The sequence below is a fragment of the Tinamus guttatus genome, unplaced genomic scaffold (assembly GCF_059628265.1).
Source record: "Tinamus guttatus ecotype Peru unplaced genomic scaffold, ASM5962826v1 Tinamus_guttatus_pri_ptg000188l, whole genome shotgun sequence".
Classification (NCBI taxonomy): domain Eukaryota; kingdom Metazoa; phylum Chordata; class Aves; order Tinamiformes; family Tinamidae; genus Tinamus; species Tinamus guttatus.
The window spans coordinates 2,910,523-2,926,499 of record NW_028288722.1 but is presented as its reverse complement, the minus strand read 5'-3'; the positions used below and the strand labels follow the sequence as shown (position 1 = coordinate 2,926,499).

Here is a 15,977-nt window from a genome sequence, read left to right as displayed (position 1 = left end):
GGTACTAATAACAAAGTTGAATTCTTAAATATACAAATTCTTGGAACACTGTCAGAAGGGATTTGTTCTTCAGAGTTTTAAGCCTTTATGAGGGTTGTGTGGGTGTTGTGTGTACCACCATTTGTGTTAAAAGTTGCATGTTTTTGTATAGGAAGTAATGCGAGTACAGGAGTCAATTAAATGTGATTGTTGTCTTCTATGCAGTTGTACGTCCTGCATCAAAAAGGACATAGCAGTTTTCAAGAATGGAGCTTGTTGGCTCTACCTTAGCATCAACTTGTGCCCATCCAAGATCAACATCTGCCAACTTACTACCTGCCATCAGTGCCATGACTTCAAGCTATAAGAACCGGTTTCCTCACTATGCCTTGCCTCCATGTCTGGGCCTTCCCTGGAGACCTGATGCCTATTACAAAACAGCCAGCATCATTCCAACGTTGGCTCCTTATTCCAGAAGCTCCCAGGGGTTAACCCCCAGCAAGATGCTTCCTTTTGTTTCCAACCGAACAACGCTCTTTACTCGCTACACCCCTGATGACTGGTACAGGTCCAACCTGAACAACTACAAAGAGTCGGAGACTTCCCGGCACAGTGCAGAGAGACTGAGAGTTGATACCTCCTGGATGATTCATGATAAAGATCAACAGACAAAGAAAACTCAAGCAGAAAGCACCAAAAATTTGGGTGAACGTGTCAATGATATTGAATTTTGGAAATCAGAGATCCGCCATGAGCTGGATGAGATGATAGGAGAGACCAATGCACTTACAGACATGAAGAAGCGACTGGAAAGAGCCTTGGCTGAGACTGAGGGTCCCCTTCAGGTAAACACTGTTTCTAGCGAGGCTTCTACAAGCTGTAGCCAATCACTTTAACATCTGCAGCCGTTCAGACTTCTAATTGAATTTCCCTGGAGCTCTGTAACATCTACAAAGTTTTTTATTAAGAGACCATTAGTTAAGATAGTAATAAACAAAGCCCTCGGCATCTGCTACATTCCCTATCAGCACATGCTGAGCACATCAGAAGGGTATTTGCTTAACCAAATATTTCTTTAAGTGATATATTCACAATCCTGTTTTGAGATACAAAAGCCTCACTATGAAGCTCCAATCAAGTTGGATTCAAGCCTGGAGCAGATCCCTGAATACAGCTGCTATTACACCATGGACACATGTGCTTCTTCATGCTTATTTAGTGCTGATGTTGCAGCTTGGCTGCTCAGTGTCAGCTAAACCCTGCCCTGGCCATTTTGCTCTAGCCCCTGCTCTATGCAAGACACTCTCCCTAGCACAAGTAGCACAAGATGGGAGGTGCTTTTTTTTTTTTTTTTTTTTTTTTTTTCTTTCCCCCCTCGAAAGAAAACCCTGAGACATGGCATGCTTTGCAAAACCTGGCTGTAGACCTTACCCCAGGGAGGTCCTGCAGCCTCCAGCCAGTCTGTGTCCTTCTCCTTGCTGCTACATTCTGGAATAAAAAATCTTTGCCTTCTGTACCATTCCCAAAGACCGAGAAACTCCCTGGATACACACAGCCTCACTCCTCACCCTAGTCAAAGTCCTCACTGGAGCCTGAGGACCAATCCCTGTTGTGACCAGCTCTGTCCTTCTTTTCCTCTGCTCACCTATTACTTCTTTTGCCATATGCTAATTGAGATAGGGACTGTCCCTATGCAGCATCCTGTTCCTACAGCCAGCAATGATGATATTTACCCAACAGGTAGCCCAAGAGTGCTTGCTTCACCGGGAGAAGAGGATGGGCATTGATCTAGTCCATGATGATGTGGAGAAACAACTCTTGACGGTAAGCTTTGCTACCAGACCAGCTAGGAAATGGCTGCAAAGCCTGCTCAGGGCAGGTTGGGTGAAAGTAGCTCTAATCCGTGGCCTGTTTTGCCATCATCAATGTCTCAGATGGGGAAGGGACTGGCAGTGTCTCCAGGAGCTGTTGGCTGGGTGGTGGAAGGAGAAATGGGGAAGGTTGGCTGCTTGGTGCAGGGATTTCCAGGGGTCTGCACCATGCTGGGTTACTAATGAGCATTCATTTCCAAAGAGCTATTGCTTAATAAAAGTGCAGACACTAAAGGCTGATCTATGCTACCTTGCATGCTCAGGCAAATAGTGACCATGAAGCAGAAATGTTTGACAAGGCAAACTGGTTTAATCCCCAAAACCTGCTGAGCCTTGAGGATGGTGTCTCTCTGTAGAGCCACATGCCCCCATCTCCTGGATAAAACCTTCCCTTGGAAAGGAAGGAAATGAAGCATTCCTACCAGGTGAAGTTCCCACTGAAAAACAGCTGGGTCCCTTTGTAGCAGATAGGAGTTAGTCTTCCCTCAAGCAGCTTGTGAAATTCTCTTCTGACACAAGGTCCTTGTATTCAGAGGCCCTTGCCAGCACCAGATCTATACCAATCTGAGCACGTGCACGCATACACACATAGCTATGAAGCTGCATGTGCCTGACAGCTTGTCTAGTTTTCCCAACTGTATTAGTAGGTCTAATAAAAGATATTACATCTACTCCCAGCTTTGCTTTGCTTCTGCGCTCAGCACAGCGTGGCTGTGACAGAACAACCACTACGTGCAGTTAGGCCATGTATTTTGTAGAAATTATAGAAAACATGTGCTTCCTGCCTGCCTTTATGTAGTCTGCTTTGAATTACCAGCAAAAAGCAAGACAAGAGTTGGCACCAAAGATGGGATTTGAATGCAGGGTAGAGGGAAATATAATCACTGCAAGGGCCTCATGAAACCGAGGAGGAAATCACAGCCCTTGGGACTCTGAAGCCACTGCTCAGTGAGGATTTTTTATGAGTCAAGCCCTAAAAAAATAGATTAACTTAAAGGTCAAGAGATTTTTATAAAGTTATCAGAGTTGGTATGTCCTTAATGGCATTCTGGATTTTAAGCATCTAGGACACATTTAGTCTATGCTTTTCAGCTTGTTTCTGTAGACAAGAGGACTTAAACTCCTCTTTGAAGTGCTAATCACTGACCTTCAGTGTCTGGGAACTCAGAAATGCAATAGGCTTGTCCTAAAGTCAAGAGAGAGATGAGAGTGCAGCTCTTTTTTGTTTGTTAGCTTGTTTTTTTCCCCTCTCTCTGCTAGAACAGGGCATTTATAAGAAATGACTAAACTTAAAGCAAAATCTATCTGCTGTCTCCAGCAGAAAACACAGGTGAGAAGCAAACATTTTGAGGGCAAAAAGGGCAGATTCTGTTTTGGGGTGGGTGTGCTGAAGCACTGCAGAGCCAGATAACTGCTCTGCCAGTTTATCCCAGGTTGGGATCAGTCCCTGCCCACATGCGCTGGAACTAATTGGGACTTGGCATTGATGTCAAGATGAAAAAATGTTTGGCAACCCACCCTCGGGCCCTGAAAGCTAATGCAAAGGCCATCGCTGTGGCCAGAGTAGCTGCCGTGTGACTGATCCCAGTCCATGAATAAATCCGTGGCATTGTGGCCCTGGCAGCTGGAAGCAGGGAGAGAGTGTCGCCAGTCACAGCAGTGTTGGCTCTCACCATTGCACGAGTGGCATATGGCCATGGCTCTACATCCCAAATGTGGGGAAGCAGGAGCAGCTGCAAGGAGATGGGCAGCTGGAAACACACTGTTCTCCACTAGGCTACTCCAAAATTTTAAGCTATGATGGGTGAAGGTAATGGGGGAGCTGAGTCAAAGCAAGCATGCTCTGAGGGGATATTGAGGCTGGGCCTTCCCAGGGTTAATTCAAGGCATAGAGGGGCCTTCTTGGGATGCTTGCTAAACTGCCTCCTGCTGAGGGGCACCACGAGGTGACAGGACCCTTTGGACACTTCCATGATAACTGAGCAAGCTCCCGGCAAACCAGGGATGAGATGTTCCCCAGGCTCCTAGTTTGCTCACTGTGGGTAGGAACTCCACACTAGTCACTACCCATGACTTGCCAGTGAGGCAGTGGCAGGTTGATGACCACTCAGCTTTTTTGATCCAGCGAGAGAAGACACCCTCCTGTCCTCCCTCATGGTCACCGTGCATTGGCTCTGCAGAATAAATGGTGTTGGGAAGGATAATGCTTTCTACTTCTGGCCTGTTGGCTTTGAGCAGGATGAATAGGCAAGTTCTTGCTGTGCAAGGCTGGGGGAGGCCTCAAGGGATGAGCGTCAGCAGGATGAAAGCGCGTGGACACTGACACCAGCTTGGTTTGTCATTGCCCAGGAGGTCGACGTCATCGGGTCTTGTCAGGAGAGGATGCAGCAGTACCTGGATAAGTCGATCGCTCAACTCGCGTGAGGAGGAACTCCATAACCCCATATCTGGCCTGGGTTGTCAGATGAGCCCCCCAATAGAACTCTGCCTTTTCCCTAGCACGCTGCTACCTTCACTCCAACATACCCCTGCTTTTACCTCTGACAGACATCACTCCTTACCTTCATCTTGAAGGTGCAAAACCAGAGCAGGCTTTATGGGAAATGCAGCAATGCTCTCACAGAGCAAGGAGCCACCGGGGTGGGATCTGCTGGGAATGAGGTGGAAGGGTGCTGTGACATGTTGCACTCATATGTCCTCACTGACTGGTGGTTCTTATGCTGAAGGTCAAACAGGGCAGCCCAGCATGAGTTGGAGAAGGATCTGGCTGACAAACAGACTGCCCACCGCATTGATGACAAGTGTCACCACCTGAGGAACACTTCCGAGGGCATCAGTTACTACCGAGGGGTGGAGCGGGTCGATGCTACGTGAGTGTATGCTGAGCATGGGGCGTGCTGGCCAGGCCTGGAGACAAGGGCATCCTTAGGAGATGCTACCTGGTGCCCTGTGGCCAGGAGAGCTTGAACACCGAAACATGCTGTCTCTGCTAGTGGGGAGCTGGTTGTCCAAGCTTCTCTGTAAAGACATGCAGCTCTATCTGGCAAAACCATTGCACCTCCCACACCACCCATGCAGGGGCTGGACTACGTCAGAGGAGCTGTTCCACTGAAGGGAGCCAGTCCCTCTGCCTTCAGTTGGACACCTGACATTTAGGGGGCAAAAGTGAGACAAAATGAATCCTACCTAATTAAACATTATCAGCGCTGGGGGATCAGCCTAAAATTGTGGGAATTCAATTTAGCACCTTTACACAGCTCATTAAGTTTATGTGTATTTTTAAAGATGTGTCAATGCTTGCTTGAGTGCTCCTCATTGACATAAAGTCCAGGGGTTTCACCACTGTGGAGAAGCCCTGGCTGGGAGCCTAAGTGATGATGGAGTTCAGGAAAAAAAAGAGGAGCAGTGCTGGGATACAGTTCAGCTTTTGGGTGCCAGGAATTCAGCTTTGACTCTGCAATAAATGAATGGTGACCTAAACCAGCCCTCACATAAATATGCTGCAACTGGCAAAGGGCTAAAGAAATCAATCTGTTGCTCACACAGACACATGCAGTTTATGGGGTGGCATACGTTGATTCAATTTTTCTAATGTTTGAATAATTATTCACAGTGGAGCTCAGACATATTTAGACAGGCAAATGAATTGCAAAGGATTGCAGCTAAAATTTAGAGGGGGTAAAATGTGAAGATAATCAGCATGTTTTAAAGGGAGCTTATGTGGTATTTAAGTCTTTTGTTGATCTTGTTCTGGACTACTGCACAGGCGTGAACTTCATTCTGAATGCACAGAAAGGGAACCAAATATTATCTAGTGTTCATAAGTTAGCAACAAAAGCAATCAATTGCAATGCATGTATTGTCGTGAAGTGGTAAACCATTTGGCACTTAAATGCTATTAATATGTTTGTAGATATAAGATTTGATCTTTATCATCTAGGCATTTTTGAGTTTTTATTGGAGCTTTCATAAAAAATCAGAGTTGTTTTCATGAATGCTTCATCATTTGATAAACATTATTGACCAAATCATATCCAGAAGTTTAACCAACGTGCAGTCAAACTAAGACTCTTAAAGCTCTGTTTAATCCAAGCTCCTCCTGACATGATCCATGACTGCCCATAGTCATCCTCAGTGGCTTCTCCCTTCCTTTCCCTAGGATCTCTGTGCCAGACTCCTGGGCCAAGTTTACAGATGATAATATTCTGCGCTCCCAGAGTGAACGGGCTGCCTCCTCCAAGCTGCGAGGAGACATCGAGAACCTGCTGGTGGTGACCGCCAATGAGATGTGGAACCAGTTCAACAGAGTGAACGTGGCCTTTACCAATCGCATTGCGGAGACAGCAGATGCCAAAAACAAGATTCAGACCCACCTGGCTAAGGTAACCCAGATCCTTCACTTTGCACCCTTGCAACTGAACCCTTGCTCTTGGTGCAAAACTGTCCCTTATGAATGACAGCTCCAAAGCAGAAGCTTGAACCTCCAGGAGGATCTGGCCCAAGCAGAGGAATGGTGTCACAGAAATCTGTATTATAGTATGACTTCTGTTTGAAACTCAAAGCATTGAGGGTATCTTTTTCCAGTAGAATGACTGTGCACTGCTGTTTCAGGTCAAACAATACCCTATTCTGTTTGCCAAATGATTTTGCCGTATGGCCTAGCTGACAACCTAGCAACACAAGGAGGATTTTTAGCAGCAAATGAAAATGCTCCTAGTTGCCACTTCAGAAACTATCACTGTGTATCAAGTGTTTGCTGACCCTCTGCCAGGACGCCTGTCTGGGTTTCATAGCATCACTTCTGTTCAAAAAATTCACTTTGAATCTTGGCGCTTTGTGGTGGCTGCACAGATATCTGTGTGTTTTGCACATTGCTCTGCTGAGCAGGATAAATTGAAATCAGAGCAATGGGCATGTGGCTCAAGACACATGGATCTTGCGGAAAGTTTCCTAAAAAGTGCTCGGAGCTCAGTTCGCCGTCAGATGACGGAGCAGAGGCTGGGCTGGGTTTTCAGCAATGCAGGTTGATGCCATGACTTTAAAAAGAGCCCCCTTAAAAGCCTGCTCTCCATTAGTAGCTACCGGTGGATGAATAACTCCTGAAAAGTAATTTTGGGAAGCAGTAATTGGGCTGATCAGTCACTCTGTTCCAAAACCCCTGACGTGACAGCTACAGCATTGAGAGACTTTTGCCCTCAGGAGAAATCTCTGCTGGATCTGTGCATCTGTAAGTGGTGGAGTGGCAGTGGTTCGAGCCCAGCTTGGTACCCACACCAGATGGGAGCACTGCATCCACCGCCTTCCCCTGGAGCTGGAGAGGCTCTGACAGCAGGTAGCAAATGTAGGAGGAGGCAAGACAAAGATCTGCGCCCTGCAGATCCAAAAGCAACCCAGCACTCAGCTGCAGTAGTGCAAACGCACTAGGAGAGGCAGTAGGGTCTACTGAATGAACTTGAGTTTTTCTACAGATGGACAGAATAAAAGGGAAGATGATGTTGACATTTGAAAGCCTATCATGAATATATTGAATACTAATAATGTATTGAGAATATATTGTGCAATTCATGCATTTGTTCTTTCTTAAATGCCAGACCCTGCAGGAGATCTTCCAGACTGAGATGAGCCTTGAAACCATTCGAAAAGCCATTCGGGATAAAGGACCACCATTAAAAGTAGCCCACACCCGGCTGGATGAGCGCACACGGAGACCAAATGTGGAGTTGTGCCGGGATAGTGCCCAAATCCGGTAAGGATGGAGTACAGGGTTGCACTTATTCTCCAGGAACTACCAACTTGTAGCACACAGGAGCATCACTGCATGACAAAGTTAATAATAGGCCTTTTTCTAAACAGTCCTTCCTTAAATGCACTAATACAATCAAAAGCAAGGAGTGACCGCAGCTCTGTGTCCACAAAGGAGGCTGCTGCGTCCTTATGGTCACCCCACAGGCAGGTGCAGGCTGATGCTACCCCACAAGGGCTGAACTTCTCCTGCTTGGGTGAACATCTTCCCTCCTGCCTGCTCTCTGGGGGCTGGACGTGCCCTATCTTGAAGGACAGAGCCTTTGCTCTACAACCTCACCTTGGGAGGGCTTAGCTGTCTCCTTTGGGTAGCTACAAGGGAAGGTGCAAGGCATGGGAGAAGCAGGCTGTCCTTTGAAAGGAAGGCAGACCAAAGGAAATGTCTCCTCCAAAAAGGAGGATGTGACAATTTTTCACAAATAGAGGAGCTGTCTCTGTGGTCCTTAAGAGATGACCTTGCAGCTACTCCTTGCCTGGGCACAAGAGGAAATACAAATCTGAGTTGGCCAATGCCATGGGGTGGGGAAACTGGGAGCTCTGAAGTTTGCAACAGTTTAATTTTGCCTTTTTTATATATAAACAAAATGAAGAAAAAAAATGAGGAAAGCTCACTTGCTTTCTCCTCTTTTCCTCCCTTCCCTGGTGCAGGGCATCCTCCTGGAAGCCTTCAGGGCATGATTCGACCTCCCACCTTTTAAAAGCAATTTTGGAGCTCTGCTCCTGAGTTGAAAGTAGGATTGTTTCTCCTGAGTCTCTTCTCACAACATCTCACCTGCTTTTGTTTTTCCAAGGCCCTTTTATTCCCGAATTCCCTTCGAACCTCACCCTGTTCCCCACGCTGTGCAGCAGGTCTGCAGGCAGGGGGAGGCCCCTGTGTGAGGAAATCCCCAAGGGCAAGGCAGAAAAGCAGAAAAGCTAAAACGGGAACCAGAAACCACAGCTGCCCGTCCCTCTTCTCATGAGCACGCGCTGGCCGGGGGGATGTTCCTGCACTTCGCCATAGATGCAGCTTCCTGGCTGCAGGCTTAATCGTGCTGCCCAGCTGAAGCCAGGAGGAGCCCTGCTGTCCATTTTTGCACCCGTCTGCCAGAAACATTTCCTTTTTGTTATATTCTAGGCAGCTGAAGAGGGAAGTTATGTGCCAAGGGGCCTATCAGCAACATTGTGCTAGAAACATGCCCGTGAAGGGCGACCTCCATCCCATCACCCATTAACGCTGGGGGGATCTTGGTCTTTTCTAGCCTTGTCAACGAGGTGTATGAAATCGATGACACAATCCAGAGCCTTCAGCAGAGGTTGAGGGACGCCGAGGACACGCTGCAAATGTTGGTTCACGCCAAGTCGACCTTGGAGCATGACCTGGCTGTCAAGGCAAATTCCCTCTTCATCGACCAGGAGAAGTGCATGGGGATGCGCAAGACCTTCCCCAATGCTCTCCGCCTGGTGGGTTATGTTTAGCCTCCCCTTAGCCTAACTCATGGTATCTTTTGGGGGATGTATTCTCAGTTGTGCTAAGATGCTTTGCAAATAGGCAATCATACTTTCACTTACTAATGAAAGCCCAGAGTAGAAATTAAATGACCACATGGTCTGTTATATGGCCTCCTGGGATTCATTTTTTCCATTGTTTTTTCCCTTTTCTTTATTGCGCTCTCATAGTGTCAGAGAGTAGCTGAAAATATCCTGTATGACACTGACAGCAAATTCACCCTTGAGGATTCATTTCTGCCATTTCAGTCTGTGATTTTAGAAGGAGCAAAGTGTTGGGTCTTCCTCCTTTCCAGTCTGTCTGATGTGGAAAAAGCACAAGGGGAACTAAAACTAGTCATCAGAGTAATTCAGTGATGACATCCGCTCTGTGCTTTTAGTGGTGCAGCAGGAGAAGCATGAAGTCTCCTACTCCTACAGAGCATTGCGGATTGTCCTATTCATAAAGTGAAAAACCTGCCTGTAGAAAAGCTGATTTCTGTATATGATGGTCTTCTGGCTTTTGAAAGATCTAAATGTCATCTAAAACATCACTGATAGAGCCTTAAAATGAGGAACTACTTTCAACCAGCGAACTGAAGAAAATGCTGTGTTCCGAAGTATGAAATGGTTCTTAATTCAAACTCTTGTATCTCGTTTGCTGGTGGAAACACTGAAGCACTCTGAGTGCAAGGATATGAACAATTCCCTCATTCTGCCACCATGACTACAATGATATCTGTGCAGTTGCTGCAACTATCTACCGGGTTTGGGGATTTTTAGATGGATAAATCTTTAATCAAGCTGCAATTCATTCCCAAAGTCCCTTTGGAAATGGGTCCTTAAACTCTTACATTACTTAGACACACCTGAAACTGAGTTCCCACCTGGAATACTCCCCACTTCAATAAGTATCAGAGACAGCCAGGTATTGCCAAAGAGGATCAGAAGGCAGGATTCAGTTGGATAGCATGTATTGCATCTGCATTTGATTTTGTTTTCTTAGGTGTCCATAGAAAGTTGGATTTAATTCTCTTTAGCCTCAGTGCTGTAACTCATTCTGGTCTCACTTGTATGGATGTATTAAGAAAACCCTCTAACATAATCAAGTACGATGCTGTGTTTTGTTCAACTCTGTTGCTTTTGCAACTCTGAGCTTTTCTGGTTGCTGTGCTGCAATTCTGTCCCACCCTTATCTGCTAGAGGAATGCAGAAGGTTAGGACTAGGAAGCAGCTCAAATAAGGCATAAAAGAGGCCATAAGCACTTTAAATTGCAGGAAACTCTTAAACCTCTTTCTTAAAGATGTTTTCAGCTCTTCATCCCTTTCCTCAAAAACATGGCCCTTAATTTGGTGCAAATGAAGATTCCTCTTCCATCTGTGGCCTTGAGGCTGTTGCCCAAGGGCAAAGGCTGAGAGCAAACGAGGTGCCCTGGAGCTCTCGTGGGGCTCGTGCACAGCAAGTGTCAGCCAGATGGGAAATGAAGCAGAGCTCCCAAGTGCTGAATGATCATTAAGCCCCACGATCAATGAGATCTCCAGCCAAGAGCTGCTTCATCAGCACTTCAGCATCTTGGACAGAGCAAGGAGTTTTCCTGCAACTTTTGTAGAGTCCCAATCGTCCTGGGGAAGCCCCTGCCCCTGTGCTCTTGCAGGATGGAGCTTTACTGAGCAGTGGAAATGAAGCAGTGGTCACAAGAATGGGGACCAGAGGCAGATGGTGGTGCTTATCTGGGCTGGCAGATAAGTCCCGATCACCCCCTTTGATTTACTGAATTTGGTAAGTCTTTGCCCAGCCGTGGTGCTGAGGCTGAGATCTGAGATCAGCCTAAAGCATTTAAGCACCAAAAATCCCAAAGACAAACATGTAGATGAGGCACTTAGGGACATGGTTTAGCAGGTATGGTAGTGATAGGTGTATGGTTGGACTTGATGATCTTAAAGGCTTTTTCCAACCATAATGATACTATTACTACTACCAAGTTCAAGTTCATTCTCCTCCCATGAGACTCCCAGCCATGAATCTCCTGGTTCAGCGTTTGGGCTCTCAGGAGCTGAGAGCAGCTTTTCATGCCTCGCATCCTCAGGTGACTCTTCTCGCAGCTCGGGGCCGGACGAACGTGCTGACTTGTCCTGGCTTCCCCAGCCGTGCTTGCTCCGCTCTCCCAGGGCCATGTTCAAGAGCTCTAACCTGTGGCGAGGTCCTGTCCCCAACCTCTGCGTCTTGGCAGCGTCTCTCTCCATGGCAGTAGCCCTAAACAGGAAGTGGTTGGTTTTTTTTAATGTTTCTGCTCACACTTGTAGACTAAAAATAGGTTTCCTCCACTTCATGTGCATTTTGGAACAACAGGGGAAGCGCATTGGAAACAGTAGCCTCCCTTTTGAAAGAGAAGATAGGCCAGTAACTGGGAGAGCCTGTCTAGTTCCACATACCTTGCCTTTATCTACCTTCCTCCACCTCCTGGTGCTTCACCAAACAACCAACTCTCCAACATATCCCGAAATTAGTCATTGATCTATTGAACTCATGGTGCCTCTGCTGCAGTCTTCCTTGCTGACCTTTGTGCCTTGACCATGCTTCCCTATACTGCTCTTCACTCTGTGTTTCCTTGCTCAGGACTTTCACAAATCCTAGTGATTTTTGGCTATGGTGCTATTTTGAAGCCTAGATCCAGACAGCAGATTTTTTTCTGTTTTTTTCATTATTTTTGAAGAATGGGCCCTGTGGACTTGTCTATAGTAGAGCACTAAGAAGTGGAGGCATCCACAGTTGCTTTCGAGAGCTCGTGCCTTAAAGCCCTTGGAGTGAAATCTTGGTGTTGGTGACAAGCTCACATTCACTGCACTTCCACTTTCATCTCTGAGCCAGAGTAAACAAAATCACTAGCCCAGCTCCCTTACAGTTTTCTCATAACCGACGACATTCACGTGGTGCCACAACTATCTGGCTGCAAACTTTGGCTGCCTGGCCCCGCGGACGCTCCTTTGCGTGTCCCTGCAATGCAGAGCTTTTCTCTGCTGGAGTCTTCACCAGAGGAATTTCAGTTGCAGCCTCCCTAATTTCTTTCACAAATACTTTCCACTTTCCCGCAGCAGATTTCCCAGACACTAGCGGATTCCCAGCTCCCTCGGGGTTTTCATTCCCTCCACGCCAGCTTTCCAGAAGTCAACAGCCTCGCTTCGTCTGATAGCTGAAACTCTAAAATTCCCCCAGGCACTTGCATCACCTAATCCTATATGTGCTTCAGCTTGAATCCTTTTTTATCCTGTGTCACATGCACAGCCCATGACCAGAGCCAGCCCTGCCACAAAGCTCCAGCAAAATGAGTCTCTAGAGACAGTTTTGGGGAGCAAAATCCCAATAGGTGCTGGCCTTGTAGCAGGGTTTCGTGCAGCCCTTATGCATTGGGGTGGATTTTGATTCCCCACAATGGAGCTGCTGGTGAGTAAAGCTTATCTGTTGGATCATTGCAGGGTTATTTTTAGGGTTACAGCACAATAGCCTATATATGTGATATCTACCAGGTACGCAAAACAGCCATCCTGCCTGCCTGCTTCTGATGTGAGAGATGCCTTTGAGCTGCACCACCATTCTTTTTCTCAAATCCCTTTTAGATAGCACCGTCCTTCCCATATTATTGCCTGTCTGCATCAACTGGCTCCGTTTCCTTTCTTTAAATGCCTTCAATCTTCAGGATGACTTGTTTGCTTTTATTGCTGTTTATGGCTGCTTTATGGCTCGCTTTATCAGCCAAGTTGCTGAGAAAGTTTGTTGGTAGAAATTCCTTCGCGTCCCCCAGCCACGTTCCCACCCTCCCGACTGCCAGATTTCCTGCAGCGCTCCAATAAACCCAGTCTAGCTGGGCTGCGAATCAGTCGTGTATCGGCTGGAGCAAAGGAAATAATGAAATGAGAACTGCCTTGCTTTGCCCAAGCGAAGCTTCACGTCAGTCTAGGAGCTGGTGGCGCAGTCAAGGCCAGTGGGTGCAGGAGCTATTGAGAGAGGAGGGATGATATTTGCCTTGCCCAAGAAAGAAAAGTAGTGACTGTCCTGGAGGAGTCTGATGCAAATGTGGATGAAAGGAGAGCTCGCCAAAAGCACTTTAGCAGCATATTGCATAACCAGAGCAGGTTATCACGCTTTGGAGACTTCCTAAAACAGCATCAGTGGTCTAGAAAATAAATAAGTAAAGAGCAATTCTTCACACTGTAGTGGAAAACAAAAAGGGAGCAAATTTGCAGCCAAGTTATGGCTAAACAAAATTTGGGAAGTATAAGAACATTAGGATGGCTGCACTGGCTCGACCCAGGAGTCCAATGAGACTCAGATTCAAGCACTGATGGCCCCAGTAGCAGACACATAGATAAAAGTGCAAGAAATCAGCGCAAATGAGCGCTGGCCATGTCGTGGTCATGCAGTATTGGTCATGTCATAACACAGTATCAGGTCCCAGGTAGGAATTTTGTTTGCTTCTTGGAGACAGTGGGTAAATCTGGGGGTTTGTTGAATGTGGTGGGATTTTCTCCAGTGAGTTCAGACTGACTCCATCAGTGATGACAACTGGCCTGGAGTTGAAAGGAAAATGTTGGATGAAGCTGTTGTGCAGCCGAGAAGGCCAAGTTGGCAAGACTAAAATATTTCATAAATTCATCTTGGTTTGCTGGAGGGGGGGAAAAAAAAAAAAAGGGTAAGTAAGTAAATGGCTCCAAGATGTTAAAACTCTTATTTTAGAAGCTTGCTATACATAAAAGTCTCCTCTTCTGTTGTTTTTCCTGCTTGAAATGGCTTTTCAAATAGTCATTCCAGGGGCTTTAGCAGGAAAGGTAAAGAACACTCACGCTTTGATCCCACGTCACTTCAGACCGCAGGACAGGCCCGACCCTTTCCCAGCCCTGCGCTGGCCTCTGTGCTGCAGCGGCGACCCGGGCACGGCCCCGGGCGCTCGCCTGCCCGGGCTGAGACCCGCCACGCTCATCGCGCGGCCTCCGCCGCCGCCTGGCACTGTGCAAAGGGCAGGGAGCTGGCAGCTCCGACACCGGCGCTCTGCCAGCCGGGGTCACGCTGTGAAGGCAGAGAGCCTTCCCCGTCCCCTCAGCTGGAAACGTTTATTTAGATAGCTATTTATCTGTGTGTGCATGTGCATTTAGACATATATATGTATGATCGATTTTTCAAGGGAGAACTCTATGTTCCCTGTTTGTCTAACTCTTTATTAATGTATTTGCATGTGCACAGTTATATATCTGAGTGTGTCTGCTCTCTTGCATGGTGGGCTCCTTCTTTACCTCACTGCGCAGGAGTTTGCAGGCAAGTTTATTCCCTTCTGCCTCCTGTTCTGTTCCCTGCCCTTTCCAGCCCCTGTCCGAAGGGCTGTAGGAACCCAGGGCAGCTCCTGCCCCTTCCCCTTTGCATTTCAAAGTGCTGCTTGCTTTAATCGGCAGGGTGGGAAACAGGAAACAAGTCCCTAAAATGCTGATGACAGAGCAAAGTCCTGAGGTTAAACAAGTTCATGCACAAGGACGCACATGGAAAAAAATCTCATCTTTTCAGAGAGATTGAAAATGCTGGGTTTAAGAGCGGTTAGAGACTCCGATGCAGAAAGCAGGGCTGGTGTGGGGCCATAAGTGCTCTAGGCCTTTCACAGCCCATGGGTGCGCAATGAACAAAGAGCTCAGGAACCTGCTGGGAAGCCCTGCAGGCAACGCAGGTTTTCTCTTCTTGCTCTGCTCTTCTCCATTGGCTCTCCTGGATGTTTTCAGGATAGTGGGTTCTCTCTGCCTGGATTACTATGAAATTAAATAAGTCTTGCAGGGTGTTTTGTTAGCAGTGCAAATGCACCTGTGGGGGTGCCTGCTCTGCGCAGCTGCAGATATGTGGACCAGCCTTCTCTCCGCTGGGCTCACATGAGCTCAAGCGGCGCCGAGGCCCTGGAGCTGCTGTGGATATCACATGTTTAGCAGATGTTTTTCCAAGGCCCTGCTCCGCTTGTCTCCAGAAAAAGAGGGAAAAAAAAGTTAAGAAAAACTGCCTGAGGAGCACTGGAGTGATGCACTCTGCTCTTGTACTGCCTCCACGTTTCCTAATCCCCATCTCGCAGCCAAAATAGGTTTCATCACCCTCGGGCTACTCCATTCCCTGATTTGAGTTTCAGATACTTCCATCTCGCTTAAGGAAACCGCCCTTAGCACGGTTTGCAGAGCGGGAAGCGCGGTGCCAGCGAGCACAGAGCTCCCTGCTTGGGTGCAGTGCGTGAACGCGCTCCTTGGTGCCTTTCGCAGCTGCGTTTTGGGGGAAGTGGCAAAACAAGATCCAAGTTGCAGCAACCAGGCTCTCCTCAGACTTACAATCCCTAAACACCCGTCACTAAAAGCGAGCTAGACGGGACACCACAACCATTCTTGTCTTGCGTCTGCACCGCCCCAGCACGGTAGCTCCTCCCGCACTGCAAACCCTGGCAGCTCCCAATCCGCGGAGGCTCAAGTGGCCTCATCAGGAAGGCACATTCCGATGCTGGTCCAGATGTTTAAGTCCTCGGGGGGACTGTGATCATGGGCAGCACGGGTCTGTGCTGTGGCATGCAGGAGCCTGCTAGCGACATGCGGCAGTGCAACATGGCAAGCGGGCACGGAGGAAGGGCTGCCATCTTCCAGAAAACAGGTGGTGCATGTATATATATTTTGTTTTTTTCTGAGGGAAAACCTGGTTGGACTTTTTGAGGCTGCCCTGTGCAAACATCCTACCCAACACAGAGCCCGAAACCCTGCTAGCAGGTTTGGCTCTGTGGCCTCACAGGCATGTACCAGAACAGGAGCCCTTGGAGAGAGGAGCCTGATCATCAGCCTGAAAAAAAGATGCGA

At 47.6% G+C, this 15,977-nt stretch overlaps 1 protein-coding gene across 1 annotated transcript; it reads left to right on the top strand.

Moving 5' to 3' along the window:
* The first annotated feature begins 235 nt into the window (after positions 1-235).
* TEKT3 (tektin 3) lies at positions 236-9,241 on the top strand. The gene is made up of 7 exons (XM_010220029.2): positions 236-824; positions 1,720-1,803; positions 4,200-4,270; positions 4,577-4,720; positions 6,010-6,232; positions 7,442-7,596; positions 8,894-9,241. The coding sequence occupies exons 1-7, from the start codon at positions 246-248 to the stop codon at positions 9,108-9,110; spliced, it is 1,473 nt and encodes a 490-aa protein (XP_010218331.2). The 5' UTR covers positions 236-245; the 3' UTR covers positions 9,111-9,241.
* The last annotated feature ends 6,736 nt before the right edge of the window (positions 9,242-15,977 follow it).